General features: G+C 46.6%; 1 protein-coding gene across 9 annotated transcripts in view; it reads right to left on the reverse strand.

Annotated features, from left to right (window-relative positions):
• The window catches only part of DCDC2C (doublecortin domain containing 2C), a 141,704-nt gene that overhangs the window by 103,107 nt on the left and 18,137 nt on the right, over positions 1–20,460 (reverse strand). For 8 of the 9 annotated variants that reach the window (XR_008500584.1, XR_008500583.1, XR_008500585.1 and 5 more), the window contains exons 3-4: positions 15,366–15,442; positions 339–467 (exon numbers count right to left, since the gene is read on the reverse strand). Coding sequence is in view for 6 of the 9 variants with exons in the window: in XM_054475243.1 (XP_054331218.1) it covers positions 339–467; positions 15,366–15,442 (206 nt within the window). In the remaining 3 variants the exon portion in view is untranslated. The remainder of the gene's footprint in view (positions 1–338; positions 468–15,365; positions 15,443–20,460) is intronic. The other variant, XM_054475245.1, reaches the window with a different exon arrangement.

Genomic DNA, 20,460 nt, shown 5'->3' on the forward strand with positions numbered 1-20,460 from the left:
GGAGGCCTCATTATACCAACTGCAGCATTCTAGCAACTTGAACAGTTGGCCCACTCAATAGGGGTTTCAGGGAGCAAGATTCTTTTTTGCAATGCTGTATTCTCCACCCCTAGCACATGGTAGATGCTCAATGGTTTGTTGAATGAATAAATGAATGAGGCTGGTTAAAAGTAAGTATAATACCAAGACTGAGAAAATACTATCTGCTTGAAGAATTAAAATTAAGAGTTTATGGTGAATCATTTTAGACCTTGCTGGTCCAGGCAGAAAACTCTCACAGAAAACAATAAACACAAGTTGCCGCCCCCTGGCTGTCCTAAAGGCGAGAGTCTCCTTACTTCCGAACGCCTCCTAGAGGGAAGACTTTTTCTCCGATCATGGCCAGCACGATGTCCCAATCAGACAGACTAAATTTGGGTATAATGATTTTTGCAGGTGGAATAAATAATCTTCCATTTGTAAAAACACTGTAAGAATAAAAAGAAAAGCATCCATTAATACCTTAAGTTTGAGGGGGAAACATTGAAAATTCAATATATATATAATTACAGAACTGTAAAAACAACGAGATACACTAAGCAGCCTCCAATACTGCATACCATGTCTTATTGGGGACCTTATCAAGCTGTACAGAATGTCACAGAGCCTGGTGACAGACGCGCGTGTGTGTGTGTATACATATATATAGATGTGTGTGTGTGTGTGTGTGTGTGTGTGTGTGCTTTTGTTGTAGATGAAAACCACAACAGTGGGCTACAGAAAGAGCACTAGGAGTGAAGGTGCCTTAGGGTTAATAGTGGTTGTGAAACAGGAAAAGTTCTCTTGTCCCCCTCACAGAGCGTGACGTGGGGGTGTGGCTCCCTTTTTCAGTGCCTCACTGCTCAAACCTCTAGGGGAGGCATACAGATGGGAAGGTTCTGGGGCTCCAACCCCACAGTTGTAACATTCTGGGCAGCTTGATAAAAATCTGGGTATTTTATAAAATCTAAAATGCCCAGATGATGGAACATAACTCCACTTTTTATAAAACATGTCTCCCACTACTATAATGGGTAAAATGAAAGAAAATTGTGTCCATTTGGAAAACAGGCAGATAATTTTGCCTTAAATAATGTAGCTGTTTTCCCTTTCTCTGGAGCCGAGATCATCTCCCAAAGAAAATAACATGCATTCCTTTGAAAAATTAATAGAAACCACTTATTTCACTCCTGAGTTTTAAGACAACTTCAATATAATCTTAGGGGTGTTAGTTTATTGCTTCTACGTGTTGAGGGAGAGAAAGTGCTTAGAAGATTTTCAAAACCCGACACAAAGTTAGTAGTGTTCATGAGACTATGCCATCATCAAAGACACATGCAATAGTTTCAAACTCTTGTAATTCACATTAAAATAATGTAAAATACAAGGCGTATCGAATAAATACAAGGTGTATCAAATTAATAAATGATATCATTGATATCCTTTAACAATATATAAGCTCAACTTTGCAATTCTGGTTAATTTTTTTACATTATAATTTACTATTACTGCCATTTTTTGTCTTCCTCTCTAAATGCAAATAACTTAGAATTTGAGAAATATCTCTCTTTAGAGTAAATATAAATCTTAATATGTTTGTCACCATAAAGAGAGTCCATTTTCTCTGCTAAGGTTTTGTGGCAAAAGAGGCTTCCAATCAACCCAGAGTCCAACTTCTTCCATATTTAAGATGCTGCCCACAAGAAGTCATAAAAAGAAATGTTCTATGCAAGTTATATCAGAGTTTATCCATATGCTATTACAATTACAATAAAGATTTGCTACAATGTTTTCAACTATTGGTTTTCCTAATTGGTTTAGGCTGCAAGTTTTTCTAAATATAGATTACTAATAGGAATAAAAGTAATAAATGTTTAAACAAGGTCTTGTTATATTTGTCTCAATTTTTAAGAAATTTAATTTATAGTCTTATCCTGAGTATTGAGAAATAGGCACACCAACCTACTGCTGATGCAGCTGAAAATCAGCACAGTCTTCTTGAAGGACACTTTGGCAAAATAGATCAATGTAATATAAAGGATCAATAACCACTAACCCAGTCATCCCACACCATGAAATCCACCCCACAGAAAAGTGGACAAAGATTTAGAGGTGAAGATATTTCTCATAGAATTATGTATGAAGTCAAAAATATAAAATGTCTAAGTACGGATGACTGGTTAAATAAATTATGCCACAACCACACCATAAAGCATACAGCTGTTAAAAATTGTGTATGCAGAATTTATATCTACAGGGTAAAACGGTCAAATATAATTAATGTTGTAGACAAAAACCACAACAGTGGGCTACAGAAAGAGCACTAGGAGTGAAGGTGCCTTAGGGTTAATAGCGGTTGTGAAACAGGAAAAGTTCCCTTGTCCCCCTCACAGAGCGTGCGATGGGGGTGTGGCTCGCTTCTTCAGTGCCCCACTGCTCAAACCTCTAGGGGGGCATACAGACGGGCAGGCTGTGGGGCTCTGACCCCATGGCAGTGTCTAGGGGTAAATGTTTCCAGCTCCTGAAGCCCCAGTGGGCCTGTGTTACAGGCTGCTCTTTGAGTTTAGCTGTCTGTATAGGTGGCTTGTGTTAATCAGCTCAATTAGACCCCTGCCTTGTCAAAAGGACAAAGGGCTTTGTATCCCGGGTTCTGGCCTTGGTGTACGAGAACTGGATCACATGTGGGCTTGGAGAATGAGTGCAAGGTTTTATTGAGTGGAAGTAGCTCTCAGCAGATGGCGGAGCCAGAAGGGAGACGGTTTTCCCCTGGAGTCAGGCCTCTCGGCACCCCAGCGCTCCTCCAACTGCCCTAGCCAAACTCCGTGTCATTCTGCCGGTGGGTGGCCTGCCGGTGTGCTGGTGCCTGTTGGTGCGTTCCTCTTGATGTCCAGCCACTTGCGTGTTCCTCCACCGATGTGCTCCTCCCGATGTCCAGCCATTTCTGTCTCTGCCTTGCTAGGATCTCAAGTTTTTATAGGCACAGGATGGGGGTGTGGCAGGCCAGGGTGGTCTTGGGAAATGCAACATTTGGGCAGGGAAACAAAAATGCCTGTCCTCACGCAGGTCCCTTGGGTGGAGCCCTAGCCAGGGACTATGCCCTCCTCTCCCCAGCACTTTCCTTCCCCCTTCTGTATCACTTAAAGGGACCACACTCTTCCCTTCCCAGCACTTCTATATCAGCTGTCTCTGAGGGATGGGATAACTGGAGATTTTTATTTTATTCTTTATGCTTTTCTAGATTTCCACATTTTTATAATAAGCCTGTAAATAGAAAAATCTGTAAAATTTTTTGAATTTTTAAGATAAAGAGAAGAAACAATAATCTCTGATTTATAAACTAGGAAATGGCAAGTTCAGAGGGAGAAATGGACTTCACACATCTCTAAAATTTGCTAGTTGTGCTGAAGAATGAACATAGACCAATATCACCATGCCAGGTTTGGGGTCCGTGTTGTTCAGGGTCAGATGATCCATCTTCCAGGTAGCTGAATGAACAACTCCATCTAAAACACCCAAAACAGTTCCCTGAAAGTCTGTGATAGGTTGTGGATGGGCACACATCAAATCCCATCACTGGCAAATAAACACTGGTACATGTGAATTTTTGAATGCCTGGTACTTACTCATTTTTGAAAGCACAATTTTATATGCTGATAAAAAACCATATCCAAGATAAATTGGGTGGTTACAAGAAAAATGAAGGTACACAACAGTGCATGCAGTACACATATACCTATAAACACCTGATCACACATGGCCCATCCTAGAAAGAGACCAGAAACTGCGACACTGGCTCCCTCTGGGGGAATCACTAGAGAACTGGTGATATAAGCTGGGAGACTTTTTTTTTTTTTCCCAGATAGACCAGCAGAAAAAATTTATTGCCCTTGGAGTGGGATGCTGAATATATCTCATCATATAGTTCATCTCAATTTAATTTCACTCTCTCTCCTCTTTCTTCACACTTTGAATTCTCCTCAACTCTCTGCCAACAAAAACTTGCAATCTGATAGAGAAGTTGCACATACAATTATCTGTAATATAAATCAAACCCTTTGACAAGGGAGTAAAAACAAACAATTCCTTTTTTACTTTATTTCAATCTCATTGCTCAAAATGAATATTCAAAAATCAGGCATTTATCCAATCTGCCGTTAATGTGAAACACATTGATGTGAACTGCCAATGGTGCACTGAATTATTTATTTCTTACCAAATCTACCAAATTTCATCAGTTCAAATGTAGATTTTACTCCTTATTGACTTATTTTTCTAACAAATTAGCAGTACTGACAGGCTGAAATTAATTTTTTTTTAATTTTTAATTTTGGGAGACTTACTTTAAATGTATATCTATTAAAACTATATATTTACCATTGGCATGAGTCACTCTGTTAAATAATATGGTTTATTTAAATAAAAACTCTGAAGAGAGTTCAAAAGGCATAAAACTACTTTGTCAATGCACCTTTTCCTGTGTTGCTAATTAATTTTTAATAGTAGATAGGGGGAAAATAAAACATTTTAAACATTTAAATAGAAAATATTTCAGATTGTTTAAAATGGGAAGTAGCATATAGGTCCAGGAATGGGTTTTGGTCAGGTGGGTTGGTGATGACAGCTGCCATTTCCTCAGCACTAGCCATGAACACTTTATAGAGTCGTCTTTAACCTTTCCAGCAAATCAGTAAAGCGAGTCCCGCTCCCCGCTGACTCAGAGAAAGAATCTGGACCTCTGAGAGGGTAAGGGGTTTCCCCAGGCCACATGGAGGGAGAACCAACTGCCGAGACCTTCCCCTGCATCCACCTCCCTCTACCCACTTTTCTGTCTTCTCTGTTGAAAAGCAAGGTAGAAGGCATCAGAAATGTGCTGTTTCTCTCTGAAATATGTTGATGATGGCAGGTGGGAAGAAAGCCAGGGTCGTTTTTGTTTCCGTTGCCACGCTATCTTCAAATAGCCATGACCCGCTGCAGTTGGGTAGTAAACGGGCCAGGAACATATCGTGACATCCTGGGCTGGCCGCATGCACCCTCCCCTCATCCTGGGGTGAAGGTCGCCTAATGCTTGCTCCCAAGAACCAGGTCAAGTTCCAAGCTGAGTTGAATTGAAAAGTTCTCCACATTCGAAGTCAGAAGCCCTGGTCTTCAGAGCTGATTCTAGAACTAAATAGCTCTATCTCTGGACCTCTCATTCCCCCACTGAACCGTGAGCTCTCTGAGGACAAGCCTGCATCTGAATCTCTCGGTCTCCCCAGGGCCTGGCACCTGGGGGTACTCAGTCAATTCTGGATGGGCAGTGGCTGGGGGTACATGGATTGGTTGGAGCCAGTAGGGATTAAAGGAAAAGATGAAGGGTCTTACTCTCTTTTGGCCTCAATCTTACATTTCCGAAAGTAGAATATGACTGCCTGCCTTATCTGCTGCACAGGCTTATAATGAAGGCAAAACGAGGTTACAGGCATTTTGATTTGAAAAGCATAATAAAGAGGCATTATTCTTTAAAACTAAGGTGTCATAACAGTTATTATTGTGTTTTTCTAAACTAAGATTTTGAGACAACCTGAAAGAAAACTGGAGTGATTTAAGTAACAGTTCACTGTAATCCTAAACTTTCTCGTTGAGAACTGCAGAATTCTTGGCACGTAACAACCCCATCCATTTGGAAAATACACAATGCACGATGCACTGCAACTAAAATCATCAGGAAAAAACCTGAAACATTTGACCTACAGCAAGTTCAGAAACCATGGGCTCTTGTGAGTCTGGACATTTGCTGGTTCGTGGGGAGAAACGGCTCAGCCCTCCAGAGGAGGGAAGAATCCTAACCCCTCTGCTCGTCACAAAATCACTGCCTGCCCTGCAGAAAGCAAACATCCAGTGCCCTTAACTGCCACTAAACTCGACAGGAGAAGTCACCCTGCAACCTGAAGGGGACTCCACCACGCTTCTCATTGGTCTGGGGCAACGCATCCTACCCTTAGGACCTCCTCATCTCCTGCTCCGTTCCTCCGAGTCACCCACCTTCACCAGGGGTGGGTTTTGATCCTATGCCTCAAGACTTGCCTCTTTCTCAACCTCAAAACATTTCTGTGGGACCCCTTAAAGCAGCACAACTTCCTTCTCAGTCCTACCACCCTGAAAATCTGCTGGGAAGGGATCGTCTCCTTAATCGGGGTATTAGAATCCACTGCGTCCCCAGGGACTCCTTCCCTCTCATCTGTGTTCCCCGACACGGTGTCTGACTTGCCTAAGTTCTTCTGCTTCCCTCCACCTGGCACTCATTTAACCAAAGACTTCAATCAGCTTTAGGCAGGATTCCTCCTCCTTTGTGGATAAGAAACTCCATGGATATTAGATGTATTTGGGATGCAGAACCCTATAAAATAGAAATAGATCCTTCCGTGCCCCTCCACAAGATTTGCAAAAAATCATTTAAAACCAGAGGGACTTGAAAGGTACTGTTCTATATTTCCAATCCATGCAACACTCTCATTCCAGCCACTAAAAAGCCAAATGGAAAAAAAATATATCAGCTGATCCAAGATCTGAGATCTATAAAAAAAATTGTCAACCCAGTCTTTCCTTGGTGCCTAATGCTAACACTATCCTGGCCGTGATTGCTTTTAACACACAGTATTTCACAGTCATCATCAATGTGTGTGCTGCCTTTTTTTAGAATTCCCTACCATGAAAATTCCCCAGGCTTGTCACCTTCACCTGGGAAAATGAACCATATTCCTGGACCGTTATGCCCCAAGGATTTACTGAGGCCCCTACCTACTTCTCACACACCCTAAGTGCAAATCTGAAGGAGGTAAAATTCAACTGTAAATTCAACTGGAAACTCAACTGTAATCCAACTTGTGGATGACCTCCTCCTGTGTTCTGAAAGTTACTCAGGTGGGAATTGAACAATGAGAACACATGGACACAGGAAGGGGAACATCACACACTGGGGACTGTTGTGGGATGGGGGGAGGGGGGAGGGATAGCATTAGGAGATATACCTAATGCTAAATGATGAGTTAATGGGTGCAGCACACCAACATGGCACATGTATACATATGTAACAAACCTGCACGCTGTGCACATGTACCCTAAAACTTAAAGTATAATAATAATAAAATAAAAAATTAAAAAATTTAAAAAAATTTTTTAAAGAGTTACAACAGCTCCCTTCTGCACGCTGAATGCCTCCTTAGGGCGTTAGCAAAAAGGACCATGGAGTGGCTAGACACAAAGTTCAGTTATCCTCTCTGTGTGTCTGGTATCTGGGCTATGATATCTTGGTCACAGAGAAAAACAATCTCTACAGACCAAGTTTCTAGTCTTCAACATTTTCCTTTCCTGGAAGCAAAAGAACAATTAGGGGCGGGAAATTGGGGGTCTTGTGGGATGCGGTAAGATGTGGATGCCTAATTTCTCTCCAATTGCCTCCTCTCTTTAGGCCACGATGAGGGAGTCATCCCTGGACCCGGGAATAAGGAACCCCCTATCTAAAGACACTTTCGAGAACCTGAAGGGCTCTGTACTTTCACCCCCACCTTGAACTTCCCAATTACTCCCTGCCTTTGTCCTTCCTTGTGCATGAAGGAGAGGATCATGTCTTGGAGTCTTCTCCCCAAAACATAAAAACGTGGATTGCGAGAGCTTCACCCGAGCTCAGGAGTTGAGGCATATCTCCTGCCTGTGAGCCAGGGCTGCAACCACCAGTCTTGTCCAGGCTGCATGTCTCACTTGCAACTGGGTCGCCTATTAGACACACACATTCCTCATCCCATTCAGACCCTACAGACCCTACTGCTTAATGAGAACACAGCATTTCTCTGTGGCTAAACTTCCCTCTTATGAAATCTACTGCTTTCCCCTCACATAACCATACTACACCATCAAAGCCTTAACCCCGCCACTTGCTTCCTTTACCCGTGGTTAGTTAGTGGATGTTAGTGACACCCGTGTCACCAACATCAGATGATTGTCTCATCCTAGATTAGATTCATCAGAAACTCCTCTGCCCTAAGTAGATCTCGCTCTTTATGTCGATGGCTCCTATCTCTGGAGGGAGGGTGGGCCCTTCCAGGCTGGATATGCCATCACTAATCAGCACAAACCTCTTGGCTATCTAGCTCCGCCATGTGTTACATCAGCCCAGGTGGCTGAATGAATCACTCACTCAGGCTTGCGCGAAGACAGAAGGAATGAAGGTGAAACATCCACACTGACAGCCGCCATACCTTTGGGGCAGTACGTGATGTTGATGTGCCACGGAAATGGGGGATTTACGACAGCAGCCGGTACCCCAGTCAAATAGCAGAACTTCTGGAGGCACTGTTATTACCCCAGCAAACTGCTCTTATTAAAACTGAGGGATACGGCATAAAGAAATCAGATAAGACTTGGGAAAATAAGTGGGCTAATAAATATGTCAAACTAGAAGCCTCTTCCCCCACCGCTTGAGGAACCCACGTGGTTTCCAGGCCTTGGGACCACAGCCCTGCCTAGCACTTCAAGGTCCCGGACCCCTGGTGGGATGATTCACCCTCTGCTACAGTCTGAATTCTGTGTCCCCTCACCCCCCAGTTCATGTTGAAACCAAATCCCCAATGTAAAAGCATTAAGAGGTGAGGCCTTTAAAAGGTGATTCGATCATGAGGGGGCTTAGGTTCATGAGTGGGATAAGTGTCCTTATAAAAGAGGCCTCAGGGAGCTTGTCTGCCCCATCCATCATGTGAGGACACAGCAAGAAGGCACATCTATGCAGCAGGGAGCACCCCTCGCCAGACGCCAAACCTGCTAGCACCTCAATCTCGGACTTCCCAGCCTCCAGAACTGTGGGCAAAAATTTCTGTTGTTTATAAATTACCCAGTCTCACGTATTTTGTTATAACAACCCAAACAGACACCTCCCTTGAAGGAAACAACTTCTTCAAGATGCCTCCCAAGGAAATAACACAAGAGAGCCACATGGCCCACCCAAGTCTGTCACCAGGGTCATTGTATGTGGTTTACACCTGACTCATCCCAGAAAGGTACAAATGCAGGACATACTGGACAAACAATGGCTTGAACACTTTAGCTTTTATCCAGACCAAGCAGCTACCCCTCACTTCATCTGCCAGAAACATACCCCTAGGAAAATTCTAAACATGGACTGAGGAAGGGGAACAGCTTACCCTGGACCCTTCCTTCACTGACAAATACACTTTATCCAATTACCAGAGGCCCAGCAGCTAATACGTCCCCAATATGTCCCCACACTGATCTGCATGTTTTCTAAATGGTTAGAGGTTTTTCCACTGCCAAAATGCCTCCACGACTTCAGTTGCCAACATTTTCCTGGAAGTAATCTATCCCACTTGGGGTATCCCCTCTATAATTTCTAATGAAAGATCACATTTCACTAGCAAAATTACACAAGCAATTATAAATACAACAAATTAGTCGAAGACTCCATTGCCATTACACCCTCAGTCATCAGGCACCTTAGGAAGAGCCCACATGTCCAAAGTCCAATCTGGCTAAGCTGTCCTAAGAACTGGGTTGTCTATGGCCATGGGTGTTACCCATCCTTCTTATGACTCCCAGATCCTCACCCCATCCTCCTCAGAAACGGTTGCCCTTTGAAACCACTACAGGAAGACCATGAGAATGCCCTACACCTCCTGGCTAACAAGAGATTCCAATTTAACACAGTCTGACATCCTCAGACACTGTCAGGAGTTAACTAAATACACACAGTCCTACAATCAACAAATCAAGGCCACCTTTCCCCTCAAACTCCTTGACCAGCCTTTACACAGTTTGAAAGTATGAGATCTGGTATTTTGGAAATGTCATCATCAGGAAACTAACCTTGAACCCCACACAAGAAAGGCCTTGTGCTGTTTTGTTCATTGCTGTCAAATTACAAGGTGTTCAACCTTTGTCCATGTCTTATGGCTATATATATATATACATGGATGATTCCGACTGGAAAGCACTCCAACCAGAGATCCCAAAACACCGTTCTATTGACAGCCTCGGGCAGCAGATGACAGCCAGAGGCAGACGACTGTCCCAACAACTGTGGAACAAAGCGGATGATGCCGGGACACAGCTGGCTTCTCTCCAAGATCATGGAACAAGAGCCCACAGATTCTCCTGCCTTTTCATACTCCCTAACAGACTAAATCTTCTCCCACAATTCCTGTATCTTCCTCCCAATTGCATCAACTACTCCTCGGTCCCCCGAACCACATCCAGCCTTCCACCGGGCCCTCCCTGGTTCCCTCCATCTCGATCTGCCTGCGCTTCCCTAGTGCGGTCATCACTCTCTCCTTCTCTTGGCTCACCAAGCAGCAGATGAGACCAACAGGTGAATTCCTGGGTTTGCACTCACCGCCCCCTACCGTACTCAGTCCTGAAACTGGGATCCCCTTCATAATGGCCTCATCATACTCATAGATATGGTCCTGACAGGAAACATCCCATACACACAACCAGAGCAGTCCCCTTCTGAAGTGGCACCAAACTGTAACTTCAAGGCCCCCAAGACTGGGACTATGACATGGCCTTGTGAGCTCAAGAACACAACAGTTCATGGGAAATCAGTCTAATAGACATAGCCTGTCTGTGGGACACAGGGAATCCTCCATGTCCCTGTAGCAAGACACATTCTGTTCTCATGAAACAGGAGCTCAGTGTAAGGGCCAATCTCCCTTTAGACATCATCTTCCTTCAACACCCCATGATGTCAGCATCACAGGAAATTATCTGGCAAAGAAATCAGGCAAAGGGAATTGCTGGTTAAACAGGACTAAAAGGCCCAATCAGTGAGAAGATGATGGTTAATGTTGCATTTCTCCCTTTGGGATCTACTCCCGGTTAGCCCTTCAAGCCTCTGTCACAACCAGTACAGGCAATGACCAACCCAATTATGATCACAAGGGTCATTATCGTGTGTGTGGTCATAAGACATAGAAAATGCTTCCAGCCAGTGGACGGGCTCCTGTCATGTGGCCAATGCCGACCTTCAAATGGCTAAATGTGACAAACTTCACAAAGGAGACTCAGAAATATGAGTGCTGCCCCAGCTGCTGGTCCTGAGACTTGTGGACCAAGCACTCGTGGACGGGAAGCCACCTTAAGTGGGTTCTGGAAGGACCTGCTGCCTGGAGCCAGCCTGGTAGGGTGGTCTGTTCCTCCCACTGCACCCTCGCCTGTGGTGACGGATACACTATAAGGTTACAAAGGGGATCAGCAAAGCTAGCCCCCCCAGAACTGGAAGATTCTGTCTCCTACTTAGGACAAGCTGCTGCATCATTAACCCCAGAAGTGTCAGAACTTTGCAAATGACTCCACAAAACGGACTAGCCTCAGACTGCTGACCGGAAACCAGGGAGGTGTTCGTGCACGAGTCAGTCCTCAGTGCCACCTGTTCATAGATGACACTCGAGAGGAAATTTGTCAAGAGACAGTCACAGCAAAGGCTCACACCCAAGACATAGCTTGTTGGAGGCCAAAAGAGTGAGGGCCGTTATCAACTCAGTGTACCACCGAAGGCTAATGAGTAAGCAGCAAACTGTTTCTCATAAATGCAGAATGCTGGCAAACTGACAAACTGCGTACGCCACCCAGAAGGACTGCTGAGGGCAGTCACCACCCAGGCGCAAGTGTTTCTTATGATTAGGCATAATTGAAGCCTGTTAGTAATAATATGAACCTGTGATCAATTAAGCAGCTGCCCAATCGTTATCTCCTTCTCCCTGCTCATCCTACCCAATAAATAGGAAGGGCTGTGGAAGCTCAGGGGGCTGCCTTTGCTCACTAGGAGCAGGGAGCTCTCTTCTTCTTCCCCTGGTCCTTCCTTAAAACAGTTCCTTTTGTTTTTTGTTATTATTTCTACATTCATCCCTTCATTCAGTCATAATGATGGTCTCAAGCAGTAACAGTAGTAACTGCTGTAGTGACAGTCTCAAGTACTAGCAGTGGCAGTTGGACACAATAGCTAACACAGCTTACACTCTCCAGAAAAGGACTGACTTGGATCTCCCTTTAATTTCCTCCACTTACTGGATGGTTTAGGGAGCTCCTTAAGGGACTCAGTTTCTTTATTTTTAAGAGATGGGGTCTCACTATGTTGCCCAGGATTGTCTCAAACTCCTGGGCTCCAGTGATCCTTCTGCCTCAGTCTCCCAAAGTGCCATGATTACAGGTTTGAGCCACTGTGCCTGGCCTCTGGCTTCTTTGTATCCATCCCGACGGTCATGCCTTCATCTCCTGATGCATACCATCCTCATGGGAGGGTTGTGCTCCTCGGCTGTCTCTCAGCTCCTCCTGAACGCACAGCAGCTGGAAGTAATGGCTGGACCCTTCTCCTCAAGCCCTCCTTATGACAGGTGGTAGTTGTTCTGCAAGGAATAGATCTGCTCTTCCTCATGAACAAGAAGAGGGACTGAGTTTCGCAGAACTCTGGCCTATGACAACTCTGTCCCAACTCCTGCTCTGAGATACAACCGAACTCTAGCACGTGTCCAGCAGCATCAAGCCACAGCCACAGGATGACCCCAGCCCTGCCACTAAACACCCACCTGAGAAAACCCAGGGCTGCCAGGAACATTTACTGTTCGTCCCAGCCAACACCTGAGATAGGCCCCTGACCTCTCTTTCTTAGAGCATTGACAAATATGCATCTCTTGCAATGCAGACGTGTTTCCCACACCTACGATCCTTCCCTTGAACTGCAAGCATCAGGCAGGACAGGGCCTGTCTCCCAGTCTCTGGCAGAGGACAGAATCCTAACTTCCAGAACTGCCAGCTTGCAGACCAGCTGCCTGGCCACCTTCACTGACCAACTCTTTGTACTTTTCCACTTCTCTGATTCTCCTGAGGCCCCACTTGCTCCCATCTCTCATTCTCCCTTTAAAATGCCCAAATCACTTCCACACAAATCACAGTGGAACCCAGCTCTTTCCCCAACTATCAGTAGTTACTAAATAAAATCTGTTTTTACCACTTTCACTAATGTCCAGCTGTGTCTATCTTTGACGTCAGTCTCGCAATGAGGGCCAGGACCAATGGCCCCTTCTTCTCCAGTTCTGCCTGGCACGAATGTGCCTCCTCCCCACAGAGGAGGTCTGGGGTGGGCTCTTCTCTTCCCCCACTCCCTCTGGTCTCAGGCTCCCCGTAACGGGCAGGAAGTCCCCAAGTAAAACCACTCCAGGGCCCAGACAACTTTTGCCAGCTCGCTTCTAAATAAATGACAAAAGATCTTTTAAACGCTTTTTCTCCCAAGGCTCATTCACTGACTCAGGGTGTTTTCCATGCCAGTATAAGTGGAATGAGTGAGTGAATCCCTCCCTAAGTGACAAGGGACATCAGAGAGAACACCGGGCAAGAGAAGTGACCTCAGGCTACACAGCTCAGTCAGTGCCAGGACCAGGGCTTCAATCTGAGCCTCAACCTCCAAATCAGTGACTTCCAACCCATACACTCACCACCAGCTCAATCCCCCAGTGACCCGGTCAGGGGAGCCCCGGGCTCTCTCTCCAGCATCTGGCTGCTGCAGAACACAGCTCAACAAGCCATTCACTCCCTCACCAACTCTCCTCTTGACCAGGAAGGGTCACACCCCGCCTTTCTCTCCTGAGCATCTAAGCCTTTGAAAGCCGTCATAACTATTGTTTATGTGTTTTTATAGTGACAAGGACTCCAAGGAACACGATCAGGTTTTTTTGTGGTAGGAAGGACTCTGCACTCAGATGGATATTTGGGTCCATCTAGTGGAAATTCCAACACACCAAGACAAAGGATGGGCAAATGCTGCAAGAGTGTGTTGGTTTCTCATTGAAAAAAATAATCATGTCTGTCAAATGAGTGACGATAATTGATGGCCTGGGTCACACACATAAAATGTGGCTTTAGGGATGGTGTTTTTGTCAAGAAGGACCCACAAACCAACGATGTTCCCTGAGGTTGCTGTACGTTCTGCAGGAAAGACATCACTAACAAAATTCAGAAATACTGTGTCTTATTATTTCAAAACAGCTCTTAGCTACATGAAAAGTGGTGTGGAAAGATCTGTGTATTTAGGTGGCCCCCTTGCGGAAGCTTAAAGTAAGGTATTTTAAAGAAATGGTCATTGAGATTTTAAGGAAAAGCGCAAGGGGCCCAGTTTGGCGAATTCACGGCCACGTTGCCTTCATCTTTCTCGTTCCCAGCCTGAGGATCTGTCGGGTGAATCAGGGAGTTTCCAGCCTCATGAGCCTCCAAGTCCTTGCCTCTCAGGACTGAGAGGGGACGTGGTAGAGGTGACTCTGGCTCACACAAGGCTGGGACCCCCACATGAAGAGCTCAGCATTCTCTGGAAACTTGCTAAAATTCCTTCCATTTAGACCAGAACGTGGTAAAATGGAAAGATGTCCATGTCAGGGCTTTTAATCACTAAAATATTAAAACATCCCAATAAAAGGACAGGGTGAAGAGCTGCCATTCAGAGAACTGCTACGCTGTGACAAGCACTGTGGGGCTGGCTGCAAACATTCCTGAAGCTAACCCTCACCACTGTGTGCTGCGGATATTCTCAGCTCTGTTTTCCACAGTGGGAGACAGCCTCAGCCTCAGCCTCAGAGTGAAGCAGCAGGCGCAGGTCCCAAGCTTGTAAGACCAAAAGCCGGGATGTAAACCAAAGTTTAGTTCAAGTCAAGTGTACCGTCTTTTTCCAATCCCAAAAACACAATGCATAGATGGATGCACACAGTGCTCACAACTATCCCCAGTGCCTCCCACTGAGCATCTCGGTGCCTGGCACTGCCAGCGGCATCCCAGGGCAGCAGCCAATGAGGTTCTAACGCACTCCGCTCCTGTAGCAACACCTGTCTTGGATGTGCTGTAGCCCATGAGGGCCTTTTGGTAGCAAGAGGTCAAGGGGTGGGGGAAACAGCTTTTAAATTTCCCTTCAACATGCTGCAGCTGCAGCTGCAACTGCTACATTAAAAAAAAAATCAAAACAAAACTTCAGAGCCTAAAACTAAGCTGTGTGTATGATGCTCTTATCTTCGCATCCCCAGGTGAACTGTTCTGCAAACAATGGCATGGTGATGGGATTGCTTTTCTTTTCCAAAATCAGTGCTCAAGTGGAAAAAGAAAAGGTAGCACATGAAGAGCTGAATCAGAGAGGAGGCGGTCTAGGAAACAGAAATCACCTGTCAGGGAGTGAGAGCACGAGACAGCGGGGGGAGGGGAGGGGAGGGGAGGGGAGGGGAGGAGGGACAGAAAGGGGGCTGAGGGGCATTTGTCAGGATAGAAAGTATTGTTTTTAGGGAGCTATGGCACAGTTTGATTTTTTTCACCCATAATATTGTACTCACTGTATATGTCGAGATATACGATGATATGTTTGCCACTTGGAAGGCACATTTATATCACAATGCACCACCGGTTTGATCTGAAAAAGGAAAAAATACACCTGAGAATTCAGTTCAAATTAGCCAACACTCATCAAATTCAACAGTGTGCACAGCACTGCCCCAAAACGTAAGGGGGGAATCCCTTTGTCAATAGAACACCCAGGGGTGGGTCCAGGAGGGATGCAGACAAAGGCAGACCAGGTGCTGGGGGAGAAGATCCCAGCAAGTGCAGCGCAAGGTGGTCTGGGGCTGAGGGCTCTGCACTGAACGTGGGGGGAAGTGCAGGGTGCGGGGGCCGGGCTGACGGGCAACGGTGCCACCAAAGGCTGCGCATCCATGCTAGGGAGGCTCCCCATGGTCCCCAAGAAGCATGCGTTGATGGCCTACTATGCCGAGGAGCTTTGCTCGCCAAGGTATGGGGCCCCAAGAATGGACATGTCACTTCTGATTTCATTACAAGACTCCAACCAGAATGTCCTGGCCAGGAGGTGGGAGCCCCTCCACCTTCTCTCCTGTTTGCTGTGAATGCAGCCTGAGAGGCCGGGCCAACCACTATGGCCTGGTGACAGCTTCAGTCTCAGGTCCACTGCAGATAAGACATAAAGGGGGAAAAGAACTACTGAGACCTGTCCCAGGTAAGAAAAGCCGGTCATCCTCACGGCCTTACTGTTTAAGAATGTGCAGAAAAGCAAATGGGGGGAGCTCTGATTGGGAAGGGAGGTTAACCCCCAACTCTGTGCCAAGTGACAGGGTCCTGGCCCCACCCACACGGCTGAGGCTCACCGAGGACACCCCAGCACCTCAGGCCTGGCCTTCCTCTGAAGAGCTGCTCCCTTGTCTGCGTTCCGTCTCTACATCCCCAGCCCACCAGGATAAGAAGCTTAGGGTCCCTTCACACCTCCCACCCCTGGTTTCCCCTGGATTGGGACCCCGTCTGCCACTGCACACACCTCCACTGCAGTCCCACTGCCTGGCTCACACACTCCCACCCCCCACGTCTCTCACTTGGACGATGGCGACATCCACTCAAGGGATCCTTGCCAGGGTCCCGATCTGTCACCTCCCACGGACACCATCGTCTTCCCGACAACACCACTGGGTGCAGTCTCCCTCCTGGATCCACCCAGCAGCCTCCTCCCTCTCTGCTCATCTCCCTCCGGGATCCACCTGGCCACCCTCCTCCCTCTCTGCTCATCTCCCTCCGGGATCCACCGGGCAGCCTCCTCCCTCTCTGCTCATCTCCCTCTGGGATCCACCTGGCAGCCTCCTCCCTCTCTGCTCATCTCCCTCTGGGATCCACCTGGCAGCCTCCTCACTCTCTGCTCCCTACACCCTCCACGTTATGCTCCTTCAGCCACCCTGGCCCCCAGCCAGTCCATGTGCTTCCCGGGGCCTCTGCTGCACAGCGAGGGCCTCTGCTCGAGCCCCCACAGCCTCTCCACCTCCAGGGCACATGTTCACTGCCCTTCCAAGGCCCAGCGCTGAGAAGCCACCTCTAAGCTGACATCAGAATTGATCATCCCCCGCAGCACTAAGCCAAGTCCATTCGGTGTCCTTCCTACTGCCTACTTCACACCCACCCAGGAAACTCCCAGCACAGACACCATGGCGTGGGCCCTACCTGCACCCCAACCCCCAGAAGGTCGGGTGGCCTGAACCTGTCAACAGGGCCTCCTTCCACTCCTAACGCTGCTAATCCATACCCTCCCCTCCAAGCTGCAGCCCCCTCTCCCTTCCCAACCCACACCCAGCTTAGCACAGAAGCGGTTCCAGCAGCTCAGCATCTGAGTCCACTGCCAACAAGGAGGTCAGGTGGGGCAAACGTGTCCCTCCCTCACTTCCCAGCCCTGCCTTAGGACTCAGCTCTTGAACCCATCTCTGCCAGGGGTCTGCTGCCTACCCACTTGCCCACACCAGTGTCAGGCCAACAACTGGGGGGCTCTGCTCCCCAAGTCAGACACAGTGGTAATAACTCTTCCTGCCTGGCCCAGCAGGGAGGGTCCTCCTGGGGCCCTGCTCCTCGACGCCCAGACCCCAGCCAGGTTTCACAACTCACACACACAACCATGAGATGAACCACTTAACCTATTAATGTTACAGGAGCTCGACTACATCGCCCCAAGTTGAGTAAATGTCATCTGTGAAAGTGCCTTGGCCAAGAACAGCACCCAAGCCAGGCACCCCAGATGCACAGTGAGAGAGAATGAGCTGCATACCTCATTAACAGAACTGTGTTTTAAAAGAGGAGAGGGGACAGGAGTTTCTCTGGGTCTTCTGTCCCTGAAGGAGACCAGGGAGGTGTGTCTCATGGGGGCTTTGGGAGAAGGGTGAGAGGAACCAAGACAGCCATAGCCACTGCAGAGAGGCCACTCTGGCACCTCCCTGAGATCCTACGATGCCTTTCGTCAGAACAGAGAGCTGCCCGAGAGGCAGCGAGAACACAGTGAATCTCAGAAGCATCCTGGCAGACAGGAAGACCCCAGGCTTTGGAATTGGTCAAATCTGAATTCGAATCCCAGCTCTACGTCTTACTGTCCTTGTGGTCTGGAGAAGCAACTACACTTCTCTGAGCAGCAGCTGATTAATTTTTAGAATGGGGATCATCGTGCGTTACAGAGTTCTTATGAGAATAATATTGAGATAACATTTTATAAAATGCACAATGCAATACCTATAACACAGTAATAAATATTCAATTCAATAAATGAGAGCCCCCCACCTACACACACACAAACACACAGAAACACACAGAGAGACAGAGAAGGGAGGAAGGGGGCTGTTTAGGCACCTCTATCTTGTTATGGCTCAAATAGAATTGCTGATTTTATCCATAGCCAGTGGGTCAACCCAGGCTTCCCCATCTCAGAAAATGGTGCCACCCCAGCCCCATTTGTTCAACTACAAAATCTGGGAGGCGTTCTTGAGTCTTCTCATCCTTTATGCCATCTGCGCATCTGTCAGCTCTACTTCAAAGCCACACCACGGACCTTTCACTCCTTGTTGCCTCCACCATCTCTTCCCTGCCCCGAGACAATCCTTCTCTCATGGCAAGCAAAGTAGCCTTTGTAAACACAAGTCAGAAGGCAGTGTGATGTCCCTCGGTGAGGCCCGCCCTCACTCTACCTACCCCTCACACTGACCCTCGCGCCATGCAAGCTGGCACTGGCTGCCTCTCTGCCGTGTCTCTGCACCCCTCCCAGCCTCCCTGCTCTCTGGCCATGCTTGCATTCTTGCAGTTCCTGAAACACCAGCCCATTCCCACACAGGACCTGAGCCTGGAACATACTCATGGATCTTTGTCTGGTTTGCCCCTCTTACTTTAAAAAGTCACTTCAACATCAGCTCCTCACAGAAGCCCTCCCTGCCCAGTCACACACCTGCAGTTACTTTCATCCAAGCAATTCATCCTGCCTCTGCTTTCTTGTTTGTGTATTTGCTTCCATCGTCCTTTGTAGGACGGAAGCTTCTGAGAGCAGGGACTCTGGTTGTCATGTTCAACCAAGTACCTTCAGTGCCTGAACGATGAGTGACCCCTAACCGGAATTCAGTAACTATTTCATGAAGACAAAGGAATAATGGATGAGTGAATGCTACCATGACTAGGGAAAAACAGCTCTGATGCTCTGAACAGGATTCCAGGAAAACAGAGGCCGCGGAAGAAGGCGGGAATGCACACCTGCATCCATTCTCCCCATTATCATACTATATATAAAATTATATACACCTGCATACTCATGGTAACGAAGCTAACGCCATGGGTACCAACAATGAACATGAATTTACAGACCTAGTTTGAAAACAAAACAACAGAAATTATCCTCTGCAAAATTCTGTTAAAATACAGCCACCCTAAGTACCAGCTTTCTGCTTCATTGCATAAAATTATGGAAACAATGAGTTAATTGCTCTTTTGAGGTGTTAATGATTCATTAACCCTGCTATCACCTGCCTAATTAAATAACTCCAGCAATTAAATAATGTGATTCTGGATTTTTTTTCTCTGTACTTCATAAAATAATCTCCTGAACAATGTCAAGCATATGTATCTGATGGTGATGACAGCCTCATTCACACTTGTCAGAGCCAAAGACTCACACCAGTCATCTGTCCTGAGAGGCTGAAGGATGCCATGAGCTTTAGACCTCTTCAACCAAGGCAATTCAACCAAATCTAAATCAAAGACGGAAGACTCAAGATGACCACAGGTGTATCTCCCCCAAGGAGCAACTACAGGTTATTGAATACCCACCATGGATCAAGCATTGCAGTAGACTCTTTACCTGCATTCATACCTAACCCTCAACATAACCAGGCAAAATATCTAGGTAACAAAGAATCAGAGAGGTTACATCATCTTCCCAAGAACACACAGCTATTAAGTGTCCTGGCCATGATAAGCCATCAAAAAACATTTTATTTTACTTTTTAGCAAAATGAGTCCTGAAATCCATACCCAGGTAGCTTAGTACTCAGGAGCCTGCGCTTTGGATCATCCAGGATCCCAGTACTGGCTCTGCCACTTACTAACTGTGTGGCCTTGATCAAGTTGTATAACCTCCCTGAGCCTCAGCTGCCTCCTGCATGCAATGCTAATAGCAGTAGTGCACACCTCATAAAGTTGTTGCCTCCAAAGTGAGTAACACGAAATGAGATAACGCATTGTCAAGTGTTTAGCAAATGACTGTAATGAGGATTCAGTTGATAACAGTGTATTAGTTTGTTTTCACGCTGCTGGTAAAGACATACCAGAGACTGGGCAATTTACAAAAGAAAGAGGTTTAATTGGACTTATAGTTCCCCATGGCTGGGGAGGCCTCACAATCATGGCAGAAGGCAAGGAGGAGCAAGTCACATCTTATGTAGATGGCAACAGGGAAAGAGAGCTTGTGCAGGGCAACTCCCATTTTTTTTAAACCACCAGATCTCATGAACTCATTCACTATCACGAGAACAGCACAGGAAAGACCTGCCCCCATAATTCAAACCCTCCCACTGGGTTCCTCTCACAACACATGGGAATTGTGAGAGTTACAATTCAATTGTGGGAGTTCCTCCC

This window comes from Pongo pygmaeus, chromosome 12 (assembly GCF_028885625.2).
Source record: "Pongo pygmaeus isolate AG05252 chromosome 12, NHGRI_mPonPyg2-v2.0_pri, whole genome shotgun sequence".
Classification (NCBI taxonomy): domain Eukaryota; kingdom Metazoa; phylum Chordata; class Mammalia; order Primates; family Hominidae; genus Pongo; species Pongo pygmaeus.